This window comes from Dysidea avara, chromosome 2, assembly GCF_963678975.1.
Source record: "Dysidea avara chromosome 2, odDysAvar1.4, whole genome shotgun sequence".
Taxonomy (NCBI): domain Eukaryota; kingdom Metazoa; phylum Porifera; class Demospongiae; order Dictyoceratida; family Dysideidae; genus Dysidea; species Dysidea avara.
In genome coordinates this window covers 50187918-50203135 of record NC_089273.1, presented here as the reverse complement: position 1 = coordinate 50203135, position 15218 = coordinate 50187918, and the positions used below count along the sequence as shown (strand labels likewise).

At 35.4% G+C, this 15218-nt stretch overlaps 1 protein-coding gene across 1 annotated transcript in view; it reads left to right on the top strand.

Annotated features, from left to right (window-relative positions):
• The window catches only part of LOC136247554 (uncharacterized), a 90775-nt gene extending 84380 nt beyond the window's left edge, over positions 1-6395 (top strand). Inside the window, exons 12-13 of the mRNA XM_066039309.1 lie at positions 726-1724; positions 4665-6395. Of these exons, the coding sequence (XP_065895381.1) occupies positions 726-1724; positions 4665-6298 (2633 nt within the window). The 3' untranslated portion in view covers positions 6299-6395. The remainder of the gene's footprint in view (positions 1-725; positions 1725-4664) is intronic.
• Positions 6396-15218: the final 8823 nt, after the last annotated feature.

Below are 15218 nucleotides of genomic sequence, written 5' to 3'. Positions count from 1 at the left end.
AGAAATGTAAACAAATTACCTTGACATTTCTGCATAACTGGAAATCACCTGGACAGGTGGTATGTACTAGTACAAGAAATGTTCCAGAAATGTGAACAAAGAACTCCTTGACAAAATTTGGCTGTGGAATTTCCTGCACAACTGGAAATTAGATGAAAGAGTGATATGTACAAGTACAGGAAATGTGTCAGAAATGTAAACCAAAAAATTTCCTTGACATTTCCAGTTCCAGGAAATGTGACATTTCCTGCATGAGTGGAAATTTCCTGGAAAGGTGGCATGTATTAGTGCAGGAAATGTGCCAGAAATATGGACAAAATATTCCTTGACATTTTTGAAAGTGGCATTTCCTGCAAAACTGGAAATCATTTGGAAAGGTGATATGTACAAGTACAGGAAATGTGTCAGAAATCAAACAGAAAATTTCCTTGGCATTTCCTGTACCGATATAACCACCGGAAATGTGGTTTTTTTGCTGTGCAACCTTTAGTGCTTCCGGCTTACGATTTCCTAAAGAAGCTCCTGGTATATCCGCTTCCGTTAATTCTTCAGCCATACAAGTCTGCGCTAAAACCACATGCAATTCAATAATTTGAATAGTGGCCCCATTCAAAATGTTGGAAAAGCGTTGCTATGACGATTACATAGTTTTGGATTGTGTCTATTATTTGGGTTGTGATGCATACTATAACAGTACATATATCTGTCATTCCTTTTTCTTACAGACTCACAGGAAGACTTTATTGACATTACTCACTTGATGAACACAATTTCCATTATAAAAAGTCACTGGTATGTAATTGGTACCAAGCTTAACATAGCAGAAGAATTGCTTAAGAAATTCTGGGAAGAAGCATCTGATGTTGATATCTTGTCAAAGAATGTTTACTGTTGTTGTAAGATGTTGGCTTACTGGCACAGTGAAGCAAAGGATGTGACAGTTAAAAACTTTCTAAACACAGTGTGTATTGGTCCACTTGGTCTTGATACAAAGCGTCTATTGATTAAAAATATGCTGATAGGAGAGTCTTCTGATAAAGTAAATTCTGATACATCACCATATGAAATTGATGAAGTTGAGAAATCGTATGCCCTAATGATCAGTAAAGTGATTGCAATAATAGGCAAAGATGTTAGTATATTTAGAGATTTTTTGGATCATTGTAAAAGTTCGCTCACAAATAAATGCAAAATTGATAAAAAGATTTATGAAAATGCTACAACATTTTCAGATTTAGTAAAGGTGCTAGAAAGCAATGGCTTCATTACGCACACTGAACTGTCATGGCTGAAACATTTAGTAGTCAAAGATGTAATTTTTGGTTATGAAGCCTTAAATGAAATTAAAAAGTATGAAGAATTATACATTGCACACAAGTTACGTTGGCATAGTTGGAGCAAAGGAACATACCCACATGGGTCATTACTGATGGTTAAAACTAATCTTGACCCAGCATCACTGAGTGGGAGTGCCATCAGTAAGACCAAATCTGCCATAGCAAAAATGGCAAGTGTTGATGAAACTGATATTCTGTTGCATTCGGCTAGTGTTGGATCAGTGATTATTTTCTGGAAACTTTCTAGTTGCATAAAAATAGAACTACCTAAGGCTATAACACCATCATGTGAAGAATTGTGTTATAATGCTGGTATCACTCAAGTTGGAACTGTGTATAAGCAGAAAGTTACGCTAAATGAATTACACCAATTTAAGACTGACAGCTGTAAGTTAATGCTGTAACTGTGCATACAGTTTGTATGTATTATGTGCAGTACACACAGTTAATCAAATTCTGGAATATCATACAATATGGTAGTACTTAATAGTAGAGATCATAAAAATTAGGCATTTCTTGCCCAAAAGTAGAAACCATAACATACATAGGTGGTGGAAAGGGGGGGGGGCTAGGGGGCTTAGCCCCCCCCCCCCCCTCAGAATGATATCACACCGAAATTATCCTTCTTGGAGTAGGGCTGAAAACGCGATAAAGATCGAGATACTCTAATAGAGCAGTCACTCTAATAAAGTAGTTACAGTATTAGAGCAACGTGTAGCGAGTTTGTCAGCTATAAATGCATAGCTGGTGAGGTGGGCAGCTATTGTCAGCTGGTTGTGACTTTTTTTTTTTGATCTCACCTTACCAAACCAGAGACAATGTAGTACCTCACTTCCATAAGTCTGGGTCAGCCCAGCCCCCCCTCATATCGACTACTTCCTCCGCCCCTGATAGCATATACCCAGACTTTGCCTTCATGACAGCTTTGCACTATTGTTTAGACATATTCAAGCCCAAAAATGTATTCAGAGTGACTCCAAAGCCTTCCAAAACATTACTATGAAATTTTACATGCTGAATTATTCTTACCTAAAGTAACTGACTACCTAGTATCTGACTAACTAATTAACCAATCCCTCACTGCATAACGTGAATAATTTGCAAAAGAAAATATTCCAAATGGTCTGTATTGTATATCTTTTTCTCATTTGCGAGAAAATGTTTTGATTTGTTGTGTGAAGCAATTCAAGGGGTTGGGCGTGTACCTATATACAACTGATGCACATTAAATTAAATCGTAACTGTGAATTCTTGACTGTGACATGTTGCGTAGATGGCTGATTTGTGACAGAGAAGCAGGTTGCATTCACAATAATGAGTGCATGGACAATAGGCATGCCTGGCCTGGGGGCAGCACTAAGATATGCCACAGTGCGGTGCCAGTTTTCTACCACTGTCACTCTGAAGTTTGCATCTGTGTTTAAATACATCTTGGTGTGCCTGAATGTATAATGTAGTAATTTAGCACAATCAAACACTTATAGTTTCTGATGCTTGTGGTAATGATCAAAGCCAGCTACAGTCTTGCTTATACTTATGTACATATACACAATAGTTGCATGATTCAAAAACTATATACTAGCTGTAAATCTTCGTATAAATAATACTCCCACTTGTCATTATGAATGTTGCATAAATTAAGGCATGAAATTGTGCAAGAAAGGTTGGAGATTCTGTGCAAGTATGGACCTGCTAAAGGCAGGGATTTCAACCAATTGAAATACATTCCTTAAATCCTATGGTATGAAACATATTGTGCTGTATTTTAGAGTCATTTTAGTGCAAACCCCACCTCAATCAATTTTTCCTACAAGAGATATTAGTAAAAGATTAATAGACCGGTGATGTTTGAGTGCAACATTTTCAGGGCTTTCCTGTACATAATATGGCACCAAGTACAATATCATAAGTGTCATAAATTTGAATGTGAATCTACTAATGATATGAAATTTTCACCACAGAACCACTCAATGTAGCAAAATGCATGAGCTAGGTAAAACCGCTCAAGAATGACCACTCCTTTGTAGAATGACCAAACATAATATTTTTGGGATGTTGCTAATAATACTGCATGTTCTGTGCAGTATTAATAATACACATGTACATATACCACATATATTCAGAGATAATTAACAAGTGATAACAGAGAGAACAGCTTGGCAATCACACGATGTGCAGTTTCTCCAATTCCAATATTATTGGTCTTACCCCAAGACATTTGCCTAAAGAAATTAATTGGCAGGCAACAAAGGCTGTTAAACCAGAAGGATTTGTAATGCCGAATTTGGTCTGAGGAAAAGTTCAATCCTGCTGGACCAGTTTTGATCTAGGGTCTAACCAGACCATTACTGACATCCAAAACTGGCCTTTCCTGACCAAAATTGGTTTGTGTCTAACCAACGGCTATCAAACCAATTTTCAGGTTTAGTGTGAGTTTTGGGATGTAGCTATTCCACCAAACTACCGGCATGCAGTATATCAGCTATCAGTTTTGTTCACCAAACTGGTCCGGACGAAGCAGGCTTACCCAAGAGCTTATAGCTAACTATAGTTACCACTGGATGCATATACGTATACAAGCTTGGTAGGTACTTAGCCGGATTAAGCTCTTTGTTTTCCAGATTTGGCGTACAGAAGCTACAGCTACAAATCATTTTGTTCAGCTAGCTGGACCATGATCAGTTTTACCCAGACTGATTTTTCAGTTACATATATTTCGGCTAGTAAGAGAGTTGTATTGCATAACAGATTGAAATTTGGCATCACAGGTCACAGCTAACAGCTACTTTGTAAAACATGACAATCATATTGCAACATAATACAATTAGTAATGTTCAATTTTTTTTTCCTTTATTTGCCACATAAAAGTATGGAGGGTGATAATTATTGTATAACTGTGATGACATCACTACACAATAAAGAGCAATAATAAACTGTCCCTGGCCAAAAATACAGTCATTGCAGCCACAAAAATTAGACAATAACAGCAGTAGGTACATCGGTATATCTTGACAGGTAGCTGTGAAGCCTTATAAGGTTTGTCACCTATTAGGTATGCAATGTCTCAAGTTAACAAGATCATTAAGGCAGTGTGTAACAAGATAATATGCACTGCCTTAATGAGATATATGCATTGGTAGCAGTGTGTATATCTCGTTAACATTTTGAGTCAGTGCGATATGTGATATATATGCACTGGCTTTCCTTTGATCTGAGGTGTGAAAGTGGTACATATATATATATATATATATATATATATATATACTTACCACTAATGTTACATAATATTTGTGTTTTAAAATCATGTTTTATTGTCTCTCCCAATAGCTTTTCCCCAAGATTTGAACATTGATCAGGCTTATTACAGATTAACTTCAAACATTAACATTCTCTTGAAAAACCTAAAGTTTGAGCAACTGCAGCAAGCTTGTGTCAAAGAACTTTGTTCACTTGGGGGCACACTTTCTAAGAACTTGGTACTTAAAGTACAACAAACAAGATCATTTTATAGCATGTTAGATGTGCTCAATCATTCTCTACATTGGAATTGGTTTGATATGAAACTCTTAGAGGCTCTTGTAAATGCATCAGGATCAGCTAAGGCTGAAGAATGGCTTCAGAGTTTTAAAGCAGCGTATCACAGCAAAAAGTTAGCTGACTTGATTCCTTATATAAAAACTAAACCAATAAGTGGATTTACTGTACTAGTTGAAAAGTTTAACAAAAACTTTAGAGATATAACCATCTCAGAATTGCTACAACACAAGCACAAGTTGGAGTATGAAGTGTTGGCTGTTGATAAAGGGGAGTTGGTATTAAGTTGTGTTAAAACAAGTTGTCTTGGACTTACATGGTTTATACCACAAGAACTGGTTTATAAAGCATTTATCTCTATGAAGAAGAAGCGCAGTGAATACCCTTCATTAGCAATCAAATCCTTGATTTGTGAGTCAGCAGAAGAATATGCAGGTCTTGCATATTTGTGGCATGGACAAGAAATAAAGGAAGTTGGCCCAATTGAGCCATTACCGGAGTACATTAGGAAAGAGCCATACTCTTTACCAAAAGGATTTCAATGGGCTCCACTGACTAGTGGTGATATTCAAGAGATTGTTAGCTTTATGTGCAAAAATCCAAATCTTTCATCTCAATACAAATTTTATTTTTCATATCCAAACAGCAAGAGTGACTGGCAATTTGCAATCAGAACAACTAAGGGCACACTAGTAGGTGTAGTTTTGGCCACTCCTGTTCGCATCAATATCAGAGGAAAATTAATACAATGTGTCTGTCCAATCATAAAGAACCACAAGAAATATAACGATAAACGAATATGGTTTATGCTCCATAAAGAACTGCAGAGAAGAACTAATTTGTATAAAATTAATCAGTTTGTGTACTGTGGCAACCATGATTTACTTAAACCTTTTCTTACCTTTACTAAATGGTATATTCAGTTTCCTGATTCAGATTATGAACTGTTTTGCTTTACTGTAACACGTGGTTGGAGAAAAATGACATCAGAAGACATTCCCAGTGCATTAGCTCTTGTGAATAAACATTCATCGCAGTTTGAAATTGGAACGGTATTTACTGCTGAAGAATTTTCTCATAATTTTCTGTGTACTACTATACCAAATTACGTGTTTACCTACATAGTGGAGAATGATAATAACATTACTGATCTTGTCAGCTACAATTTTCATCCTGGCTACTTTCCACAAGCTGATGTCACTGCAGTAGTGTCAACACATACTCCACTTCAACAACTATTACATGATATGCTGGTATCAGCAAGAAATAATGGTGTTGAGCAAGTATCCATATTACAGCACAATATTGGCAGAGATCTTCTATTATCACTTGGGTTTTTACCCGATCAATTTCCATGTGAGCCACTATATGTGTTCAACTATCAATTTTCTGAAGTTTCTGAAGCAGATTGCTTTTATCCATTATAAAGATTGTACATTTGCTTAATGTGTACAAGGAGCTTTAAGAAGTGTATAACAGCTTTATATGGTTTTATATTTGGAAAATATTTTCTGTTTTATGTTATTTTTTGCTTGGCTATAATAACAGTTCGTGTAGCTGAACATCTGAATTTTTTGCAATTATAGTTTATACACGCATTGAACAGATTTGTGAATGGGGTCTTCCACACACAACGAAATAACCACTTTTGACAATGTATAACTTCAGAATAGAATAAGCTACTATCTTGAAATGTGATTACTAGTGAGTGCCAATACTTACGCAGTTTAATGGATGGCAAAATTTTCAAGTATGTTTCTTCATGCAATATTAAATTATGGTATTTCAAGTTCAAAGAATTGGATGTACTGTATGTGGAAGACTTCTTTTTGCAAATCCAGTCACACATAGAGTTTAGTAGTACAATAGTTATTATGCTCCTTTGTCTGGTTACAAAAATTTTGTCATTAAAAGTAGGATGATGGTGTGCAGTCTTTAAACAGTTTTTACATGAACATATAAAGAATTGCAGGTTTTGTTTTAATTAAAATGTGCAGTGAAATGATACATAAGCTTGGTCTTTATACATTTATTTGTATTTATTCAATTTTGTCATAAGACGAGTTGTACAAATTAAAAGACAAATTAGGTACTCCACACAAACACATACATGCAGTAACACAAGACAGTGGTGGATACAGGGGGTGAAGTGGATCCCTGACACAAGACATCACAAAAACAATGAAACTACTAGACTACAAGGACAAAAGAACAGGATAGTACACAAATAAACACTTTAATGTACCATACTTGTTAGATAATAAATAACTGGAAAATATTCAGACCAGGTGCAAGGAAACCAATTAAAATAGTATATTTTGTTTGTATATATTGTCAGGTAACCAGGTTTGCAGTAGCTTATTATTTTCTAGATCTGTAACTAGACATGTACAGGTTCAATCAAGTATGGTTATTGACTATTACAGATAGCTGACACTGGGTTGAATGGTGAACTAGAGCACAGCCAAGCTCGGTTTTGGAATCTGCTTTAGTCCATTTTTAATGCTTTTTTATCATGAACCACAGTAGTGGTTCATAATAGAGATTGCCTATAATAAACACTCAACTAAACACCACCTTAGAAACCTCAAAAGAAGCCTTAGAAGTTAATTTGGAATAAGTTTAGGTCCACTGTCAAAAGATAAAGTCAAAAGGACCTGATAAAAGTACTTTTTTTTAAAACTAAAATCTGCCATTTTGTTTATCTTATTATTATTTTTCTCACAGGGCTAGAGCAAAAGGTGAGTGCTTCTTGGGGATAAAAACTACATAACTTTCCTTCCTATGTCTTTCTTCACGTCCATGATATATTTTAAATGCATATTACAATATAATATAACATCTGTTCTCAAGTAAATTTGCTTCTTGTAGGTTCACTTTGCCATATTGATCACACACATACACAAAGATACAACTATAATAATGTAAGTCACAAAGGTAAAAAGGTGTCCCTAATACCTAACAACTAAAAAATATTAATTAGCTAACAATAATAGTCTCACTACTACCTATATCAGCCAGCACATGATAAAGCATCTGCAATCATGTTGTCCCTCCCTGCCTTTGATGTAGGGACCTGCCTATTATGCTCAAATTTTTACCTATTATGCTATGCTGCACTGCTCAAAATGTTTACCAGAACAGTCAGCTGCCTGATTGTTGTCACTGCTTGAAGTTTCTTAGTTTACTAGAGTGGTATATCCCCAGTATATGGAACAGTTAATTGTTTGGAATTTTAGTAGCTTTTCAGTAAACCTGCATTCACTGGTGTTTACAGAGAGTTTAAAACTTAGTAAAACAATTATGTTCCATATACTTAAAGTTACTGACATTTTACTATCAGTATAACTGGGCACAACTACAGTAAAGCAGCTTAACAAATTAGTAAACTAAGAACCTTCAAGCAGTGTGTATTAGAGTTATTGACTGTTTTATTAGAGTACATCGATCTTTTTCTGTGATATGTATTTTGACCATCAAGGATTTAATAAGTATGGCTCATGATATTCTTCTCATTATGCTAGCACTATGCTCAATGTTTTCAGGCACCTGTAGCTATTATGCTCATAATTATGCCAGTCAGGTGCGGATTTTGGGGGGGGGAGGGGCTGAGGGGGTTGTAGCCCCCCTTTCCTTTCTAAGTAAGTACTTGGCCAATAAAACTCTAAATCTTCTATGTGTATCAAAAGCAGACTTATTTCAGGAACTATGCATCACTACCAACACATGTAACAACTATGTAACTATACCTATTGTTCAACTCTGTTCCAGGAGAGTATAGCTTCCATTTCCTCAAGAGTTCATCAAGGAAAGGTTTCAATTGTGGGTTGCATCTTTAGTTACAAAAGTTTTAATTGTGGGTTTTGTTTTATTCAGATAATTAGCGGTGTTTTCTACTATGGCTATAAGAAGTGATTAGTGTAGTTTTTATGAATTTATTATATGATTCAAAAAGTGTTAATTGGTTGAATTGGTTGGAGTTATCAGCTTCAGTATAATTATGTAGTTACCAACTCAACCATTTAGCAAACAGTAGTCTTTTGGTATTTTACAAGCTTATAAGGCAGCTATAGAACTTTTGTCTATGAATGTACAATCTGTATCAGTTACCTTCTGATATGGCCCCATGCTGTGGGTTTTGGTGCTGGTATTTGTAGCTAGCCGCTATAGATCAGTCTTCATAACCCGGCAGATCTAGATATAAGTTACAGCAAATTCAGAACCCCATAAATGCAAATATAGTTGCATTTTGCTAAGGACTTCCAGTGGACTAGCTAATAGCTACTAGTATCCTTCACTGCATTCTGCTTTTCAGTGCACTTCATTGGTGTGAAGGCTAACAAAGTGTCACTAGGTTAAGAAGCATGCATACTAATAATTGTTACGTTCAACACCACTACTACTTAGCTATACTTGTTTCTGCCTCTGTTTAGCTATGCATGTTTCTTCCACACATCCCACAAAGGCTCGTGGTCCCCTATTGTCTGGCTTTGTTTGATCATGGGAGTATAACAGCATCCTTCATGTAGACTGCAAAATCATCACAGTCATACTTGACAGTTTGTAGTCATAGTTACCCAATGTTGATGAATCCCAGATGGTCTTTAGAAGATGATAATCCAGTGTTCCATAAAGAGAGTCTGCCTTGAGATTGTTGATGTTGAGGCTGGGGTAACCATTTTCCACAATTCTTCCAACTTCATGATGTGTGAAATAATCTACTCCAACCTTCCAGTGACATTATTTGTATCAGTAAGATAGACAGTTGAGACTGTTGAAGAGGAGCTGATGCTTTATGGTATATACTATATAGCTAGCTATATCTAAATGCTTGGTAACTACAAATGAAAACATTATCATGCATGCATGATATATATACTGTAGCTATACTCGTCAATGCATATTGCAATCAGTCTTGAATCTTGATTAAATGGAAAAGTAAAAGTGTTTTGATAAATTGAAATTCCATTATTTTCCACTGAAAAACTGCTAAAAACACTCGCAGATTCACTTTTAGAGGACCTCATTTTCAAACATTTCCTGGTGGGGGGTGCATGCCTCCCGACCCCCCTAGGCTGAAGCACACTAATGTAGTCATTATTCCAAATAACTAATTTGACCATGGTTACTACATGAATCTTACCACTAGGCAGGGGCAGATCTAGGATTTTTTGAAAGGGGGGGGGCTAAGCTGGACAGGCCAGGGACATAGGTAACTAGCCAGACATTAGAAGATACCGAGCCTTCCCACAAGGCCCTAGTTATAAGATTCATGTAGTATCCATGCTCAAATTAACTATTTGGAATAGTGACTACATTAGTGTGCAAAGCACACTAGCATGCCAACCTAGGGGGGTCTGGGGGCATGCCCCCCAGGAAACTTTTGAAAATTAGGCCCTCTAAAGATGAATCTGAGAGTATTTTAGCAGTTTTTTAGTGGAAAATAATTTCAGTTTATCAAATTTTACTTTTCCATTAAATCAAGACTAATTGCAATATATATGCATTATCATGCATGCATGATAATCTTTTCATTTGCAGCTACCAAGCATTTATATAGATATAGTTAGCTATATTATGCCATAATGCATCAGTTCCTCTTAGCCATGCTCTAATCAGCCAAATCTGTTAGGCAGAAACATGTATAGTTATCTAGTAGTGGTGTTGAATGTCACAATTATTAGTATGCATGCTCCTTAGCCTAGTGACACTTTGATAGCCATAACACCAATAAAGTGTACTGAAAAGCAGAATGCAGTGAAGGGTATACTAGTAGCTATTAGCTAGTCGACTGGTAATCCTTTACGAAGTGCAACTATATTTGCATTTATGGGCCTTCTGAATTTGTTGTTGTGATTAACTTATTAGATCTGCCGGGTTATGAAGACTGATCCATAGCTAGCTACAAATGTCCGCACCATAACCCACATCATGGGGTCACATTGGAAGGTAACTGATACAGATTTTACATTCAATGACAAAAGTGGGTGAATATGCTGTAGCTGCCTTATGAAACACCAAAAGACTACAGTTTGCTAAATGGCTGAGTTGATAGCTACATATTAAACTGAAGCTGATACTTTCACTGGTACAGTAGCTAATTGTGTTGGATTTCTTTGAGTAATAACAAACAGAGTGGAAAATACAAACTGCAGATCAATACTCTTGAAATGCTCCAACAGAGCATTCACTGATTACCGTAATTTGCTTTTTTTCATTGTAAAATAATCTTTTGCAAAATTTGTACGAAATTTTTTATAAAAGATTGAACTATTCTAACAGAGCAATCATTTACGTAAATCATGACACAAAAATTTTTATCATGAAAAGTTTTTGCACAAAAATAAAGCAAATGACAGTAAAATGAAATTAATGTTGCTAACCTAGGAACACAATGTTAGCATAATGGAACACTGAACAGCATACTGTAATAGGTGGAAATGTTGGAAAGCATATAATTATTATTGGGCAGCATGTTTAACTCAAGCCTATGTGATGAACCACACTCTTAGCTACCGTTGACCTCCTATTTAAACAGGGTCTAATACTGTACATGTGCTCTATAATAGAAACACAATGTAAAAAAATTTACTTGTTTGTGGCTTTATCCTTCGCCTGGCTTGTTACATTACTACATATTGTAGTGTGTTGCCAACAATACTACAATAATAATTATGTATCTAGATCTGTGTACCACACCACTGTACACACATCAGTGATGTACCAACACTTAACCATAACACTCTTTTAAATAACATTACCAGGCACAGCCCAGGAAATTACTGCTCACCATGTGGCAGCATTGTGGCTAAGGATTCCAAAAACATAGCCATATTCTGAGTGTTTTGCTTCTTTCTACCTAGTGATGCTTATGAAAGCTTTATTAGAGTTTAGGTGACTGCTCTATTAGAGTAACTTGATCTTAAAAGCTTTTAAGAGGGTGCAGATCCTGTTGTGCTATCACTATTTTGCTCATTTTTGTGTTGCCAAACTTGTTTCTGCTTAGGAATCTAAATTTCAAATTCCCTTGAATTTTGTAAGTAGGTTCACTGCTTCTAATAGAGAAAGTGTGTGCATACTAATTAATTTTACCTCAGTAGCAGTATACTGTAATTTGCTTTTTTTCATTGTAAAAATGCAAAACTTGTTCAAAAACTTCTTACACAAATTTTTTTATAAGATTGAATTCCTCTAATAGAGCATGCAGTCATTCACGTAAATCACAAAGATATTTCAACACATTTTTTTTTGCATAAAAATAAAGTGAATCATGGCACATTGATTGCATATATTGTTCATTTTAATGAAAATTAAAATATCAAAACTGGCTAATTTGAAAATCTCAACATAATAAGTAGTATGGAATGAGTATAAAGAAGATTACTATATTAAAACTGGTATACTAAGGTAGTATACTAAGTTAGGATATTCTTGTATACTTACATTATAAATATAAGGGATTAAGTGTTATACATTTGTTAGGTGTAGTCATGGTTACATGTATGGTTTGGTTGTTACACATAAAAATTAATTTAGCCATTGGTAGACACAACTATTGATGGACTTCTTGTGGAAACAATTATCTAAATAAAATGATCTTCTGAAAGCACTTGTTCCTTGCAGACATTCTAGTCCTCTCATCTACTGACCAAACGGATGAATTGCTTGTGAAATTTTCCGCATGATTGTGCCCATGTATCCGTGATCAAGACAGAAGGAGTTAATCTTGCTGAGGTCTTGTAGTGATATAACTAGAGTAATGGATAACACAAAGTGAATAGTACAGAATTTTGTGCTGAGGTTGCATGACATTCTAATAGTTCAGTCACAAACAGTTTATTATTATTAAGCTAAGTGATTGCTCTATTAGAGTATCTTAAACTAAAATGTAATGATTATTTCTAACTCATTCAACCACATAGATAATCCAAACTTATTCCAGCATTACTAGCAGGTCTGTAATGTATTTGGTACAATTAAGTAGTCATTTCACTGATATAATTGCAGGAGTACATCAAATCCTATGGACAAGGGAGCATGTACCTCCGTAAACAGCGAAATTCAAACATGGCTGCCATGTACTATAATAAGTAACTTTTAAAATTCCCTAGGATATTATGCGGAGGCACATAATCGAGTACGTCAATTTCTGCTGCGACGAAGTGAACCTATGGAAATGAACTTAAAAGGCATGACAGAGGAATAGTAGCACAGGCTTAGCAGGACAGTCTTTCTACATTTACTAATCATGCAAAATTATACTCCACTTGACTACTCTAAGCTTTATCTTTAACTTGACTATCAAGCTATCAAAGCAGTTTTGCTACCTTCACACTAGACGATGGAGTAGTAGCCCATTCAGTGTATCCCTGCTGTGCGTAAGAATGATATAACCAGTCATATACATAGTAACACTGGATGCCATGTTTAAATTTTGCCAGTAGTATTGGTAGTGTATGGAGTTACATGCTCCCTTGTCCATAGGATTCGATGAGCTCCTGATAATTGGTATGAGACAAGATTTCAGTGAATTACCCTTTTTGACAATGACATCAGTTTGTAAAGCATCCTTATCACTCATGTGTGCTCATAACAATTAATTGTGTTTGACCCTTGTGTAATTGAAGTAATGTGAAATAATTTAACAAATGAATTGGAAGTTTCCTAGTCTCAAAACACACATGTACACTACACCGCCACTCATGTGAATGTAACATGCACACTCACATGCACATAAGTATGTACGTATACACGCACGCACATACGTGGGAGCTCATTTTGCTTAAAATACCCTAAAGTACAATATTAAACCATCAAACTTTGTTTGCCAGACGTTGGTCACGAAACCACTGTTCTTGACCCTACTAAGTAGGAGTACAATATAGGAGGAGGGAGAGTTGGGATAACCCAATTGCACAGTATGTTATATTAACTTGCATACAGTAGAGACCAATTTTATTAACCAAGTGGGTATAGGCTAAGGTTATAACATACGTAGATTATAGAGGGGGATTGGAAACTCCAATCTAAAATATATTTGCTATGCATTCTGATTCAGAAATGCAAGGTTTTGTTCTCCCTCTCAAAGACCCATATAATAGCCCAGATTCGACTGAAACTTGTACAGTGACTTGTTTAAATACTATTCCTTGAGTATAGGGTAGTATAGAAGTTGCGTAGAAGTGAATAAAGAGCATTTCACTCGGATTTCACTTTTTATTGCACATTTTGTCCTCCCTCTATCTGCTGAGCTTGTACTTGCACATCTTGCAATAACATTTACAAGTTAACTTTACGTACATTAGTTCTATGTTATATCTTTGTAATAACATTAAGGTGCATGACACTGGGTCTGTAGGCGCAGATGGAACATACTGTTTCCAATACCCTTTTTCTACAATCTGTGGTTGCAACAAGGAACCTACAGAAATGTAAAGGAGATAATTTGCATGGCATCCCTATTACTGTTAGACTTGTACGTACACTTACAGGTCAAGCTAGTTATGTCGATAGTTTGGAATATGTACATATCTATAAAATCACCTAAGAAGAGCTTTATGTAGAACAGGTGTACTAGCATAGAAGTTCAACATTTGATTGCATTTGAAACATTCCTTATGCTGCTAATAGCAATAGCTACTAACATGTATGTTTGATTTATGACTTATTAGCTTCACAGTCAAGGTTGATCTATTTACTGAGAAATCTACTTGTACCATTTTGGTCCAGCCATGCACGCAGTGATACTGTTCAATAATTTCAATTTGTATTCCAATGTGTAAGGTCAAGGCACATTGGGTGATACGTAATTATAGCTAACCTCTATATAGGCCAAAAATGAAACTAGTCATGAGTTGGAAAGGCTCTATTACTTTGTATAGGTTAAAAATATTAAGGAAGAAAATTTTCTCAAATTTCATGAGTGAATGATGACAAATGTACATAATTGTAATCATGAATGAATATGGTTGAATTTAAAATATTATTTTGCTAGGCTGCACAATCTAGAATTTTATCAATAATGATATAGAAATTGCTTTTTACATGATTCTGTTCATCCCTTGATTCTGCCTATATGATATAATAACAGGTTTGAATGGAACAATAAAAATGAAAGTAATTACCAAAATAATGTTTATTAATTTTTAACATTCAAATATCAAAGAATATGAATATCCTGCTGTATGTACAGATTTATTAACAACCATCATTCACAGATATGAAGAGGTAAACTACCTTGGAGCTATGTCATGGCCATACATAGTCTTTGGTTGATTTTTATTTTCATAGCACAACATTAGGATTAATATATGTGAATGTTTTCAATATATGCTGCATTCACTTTAT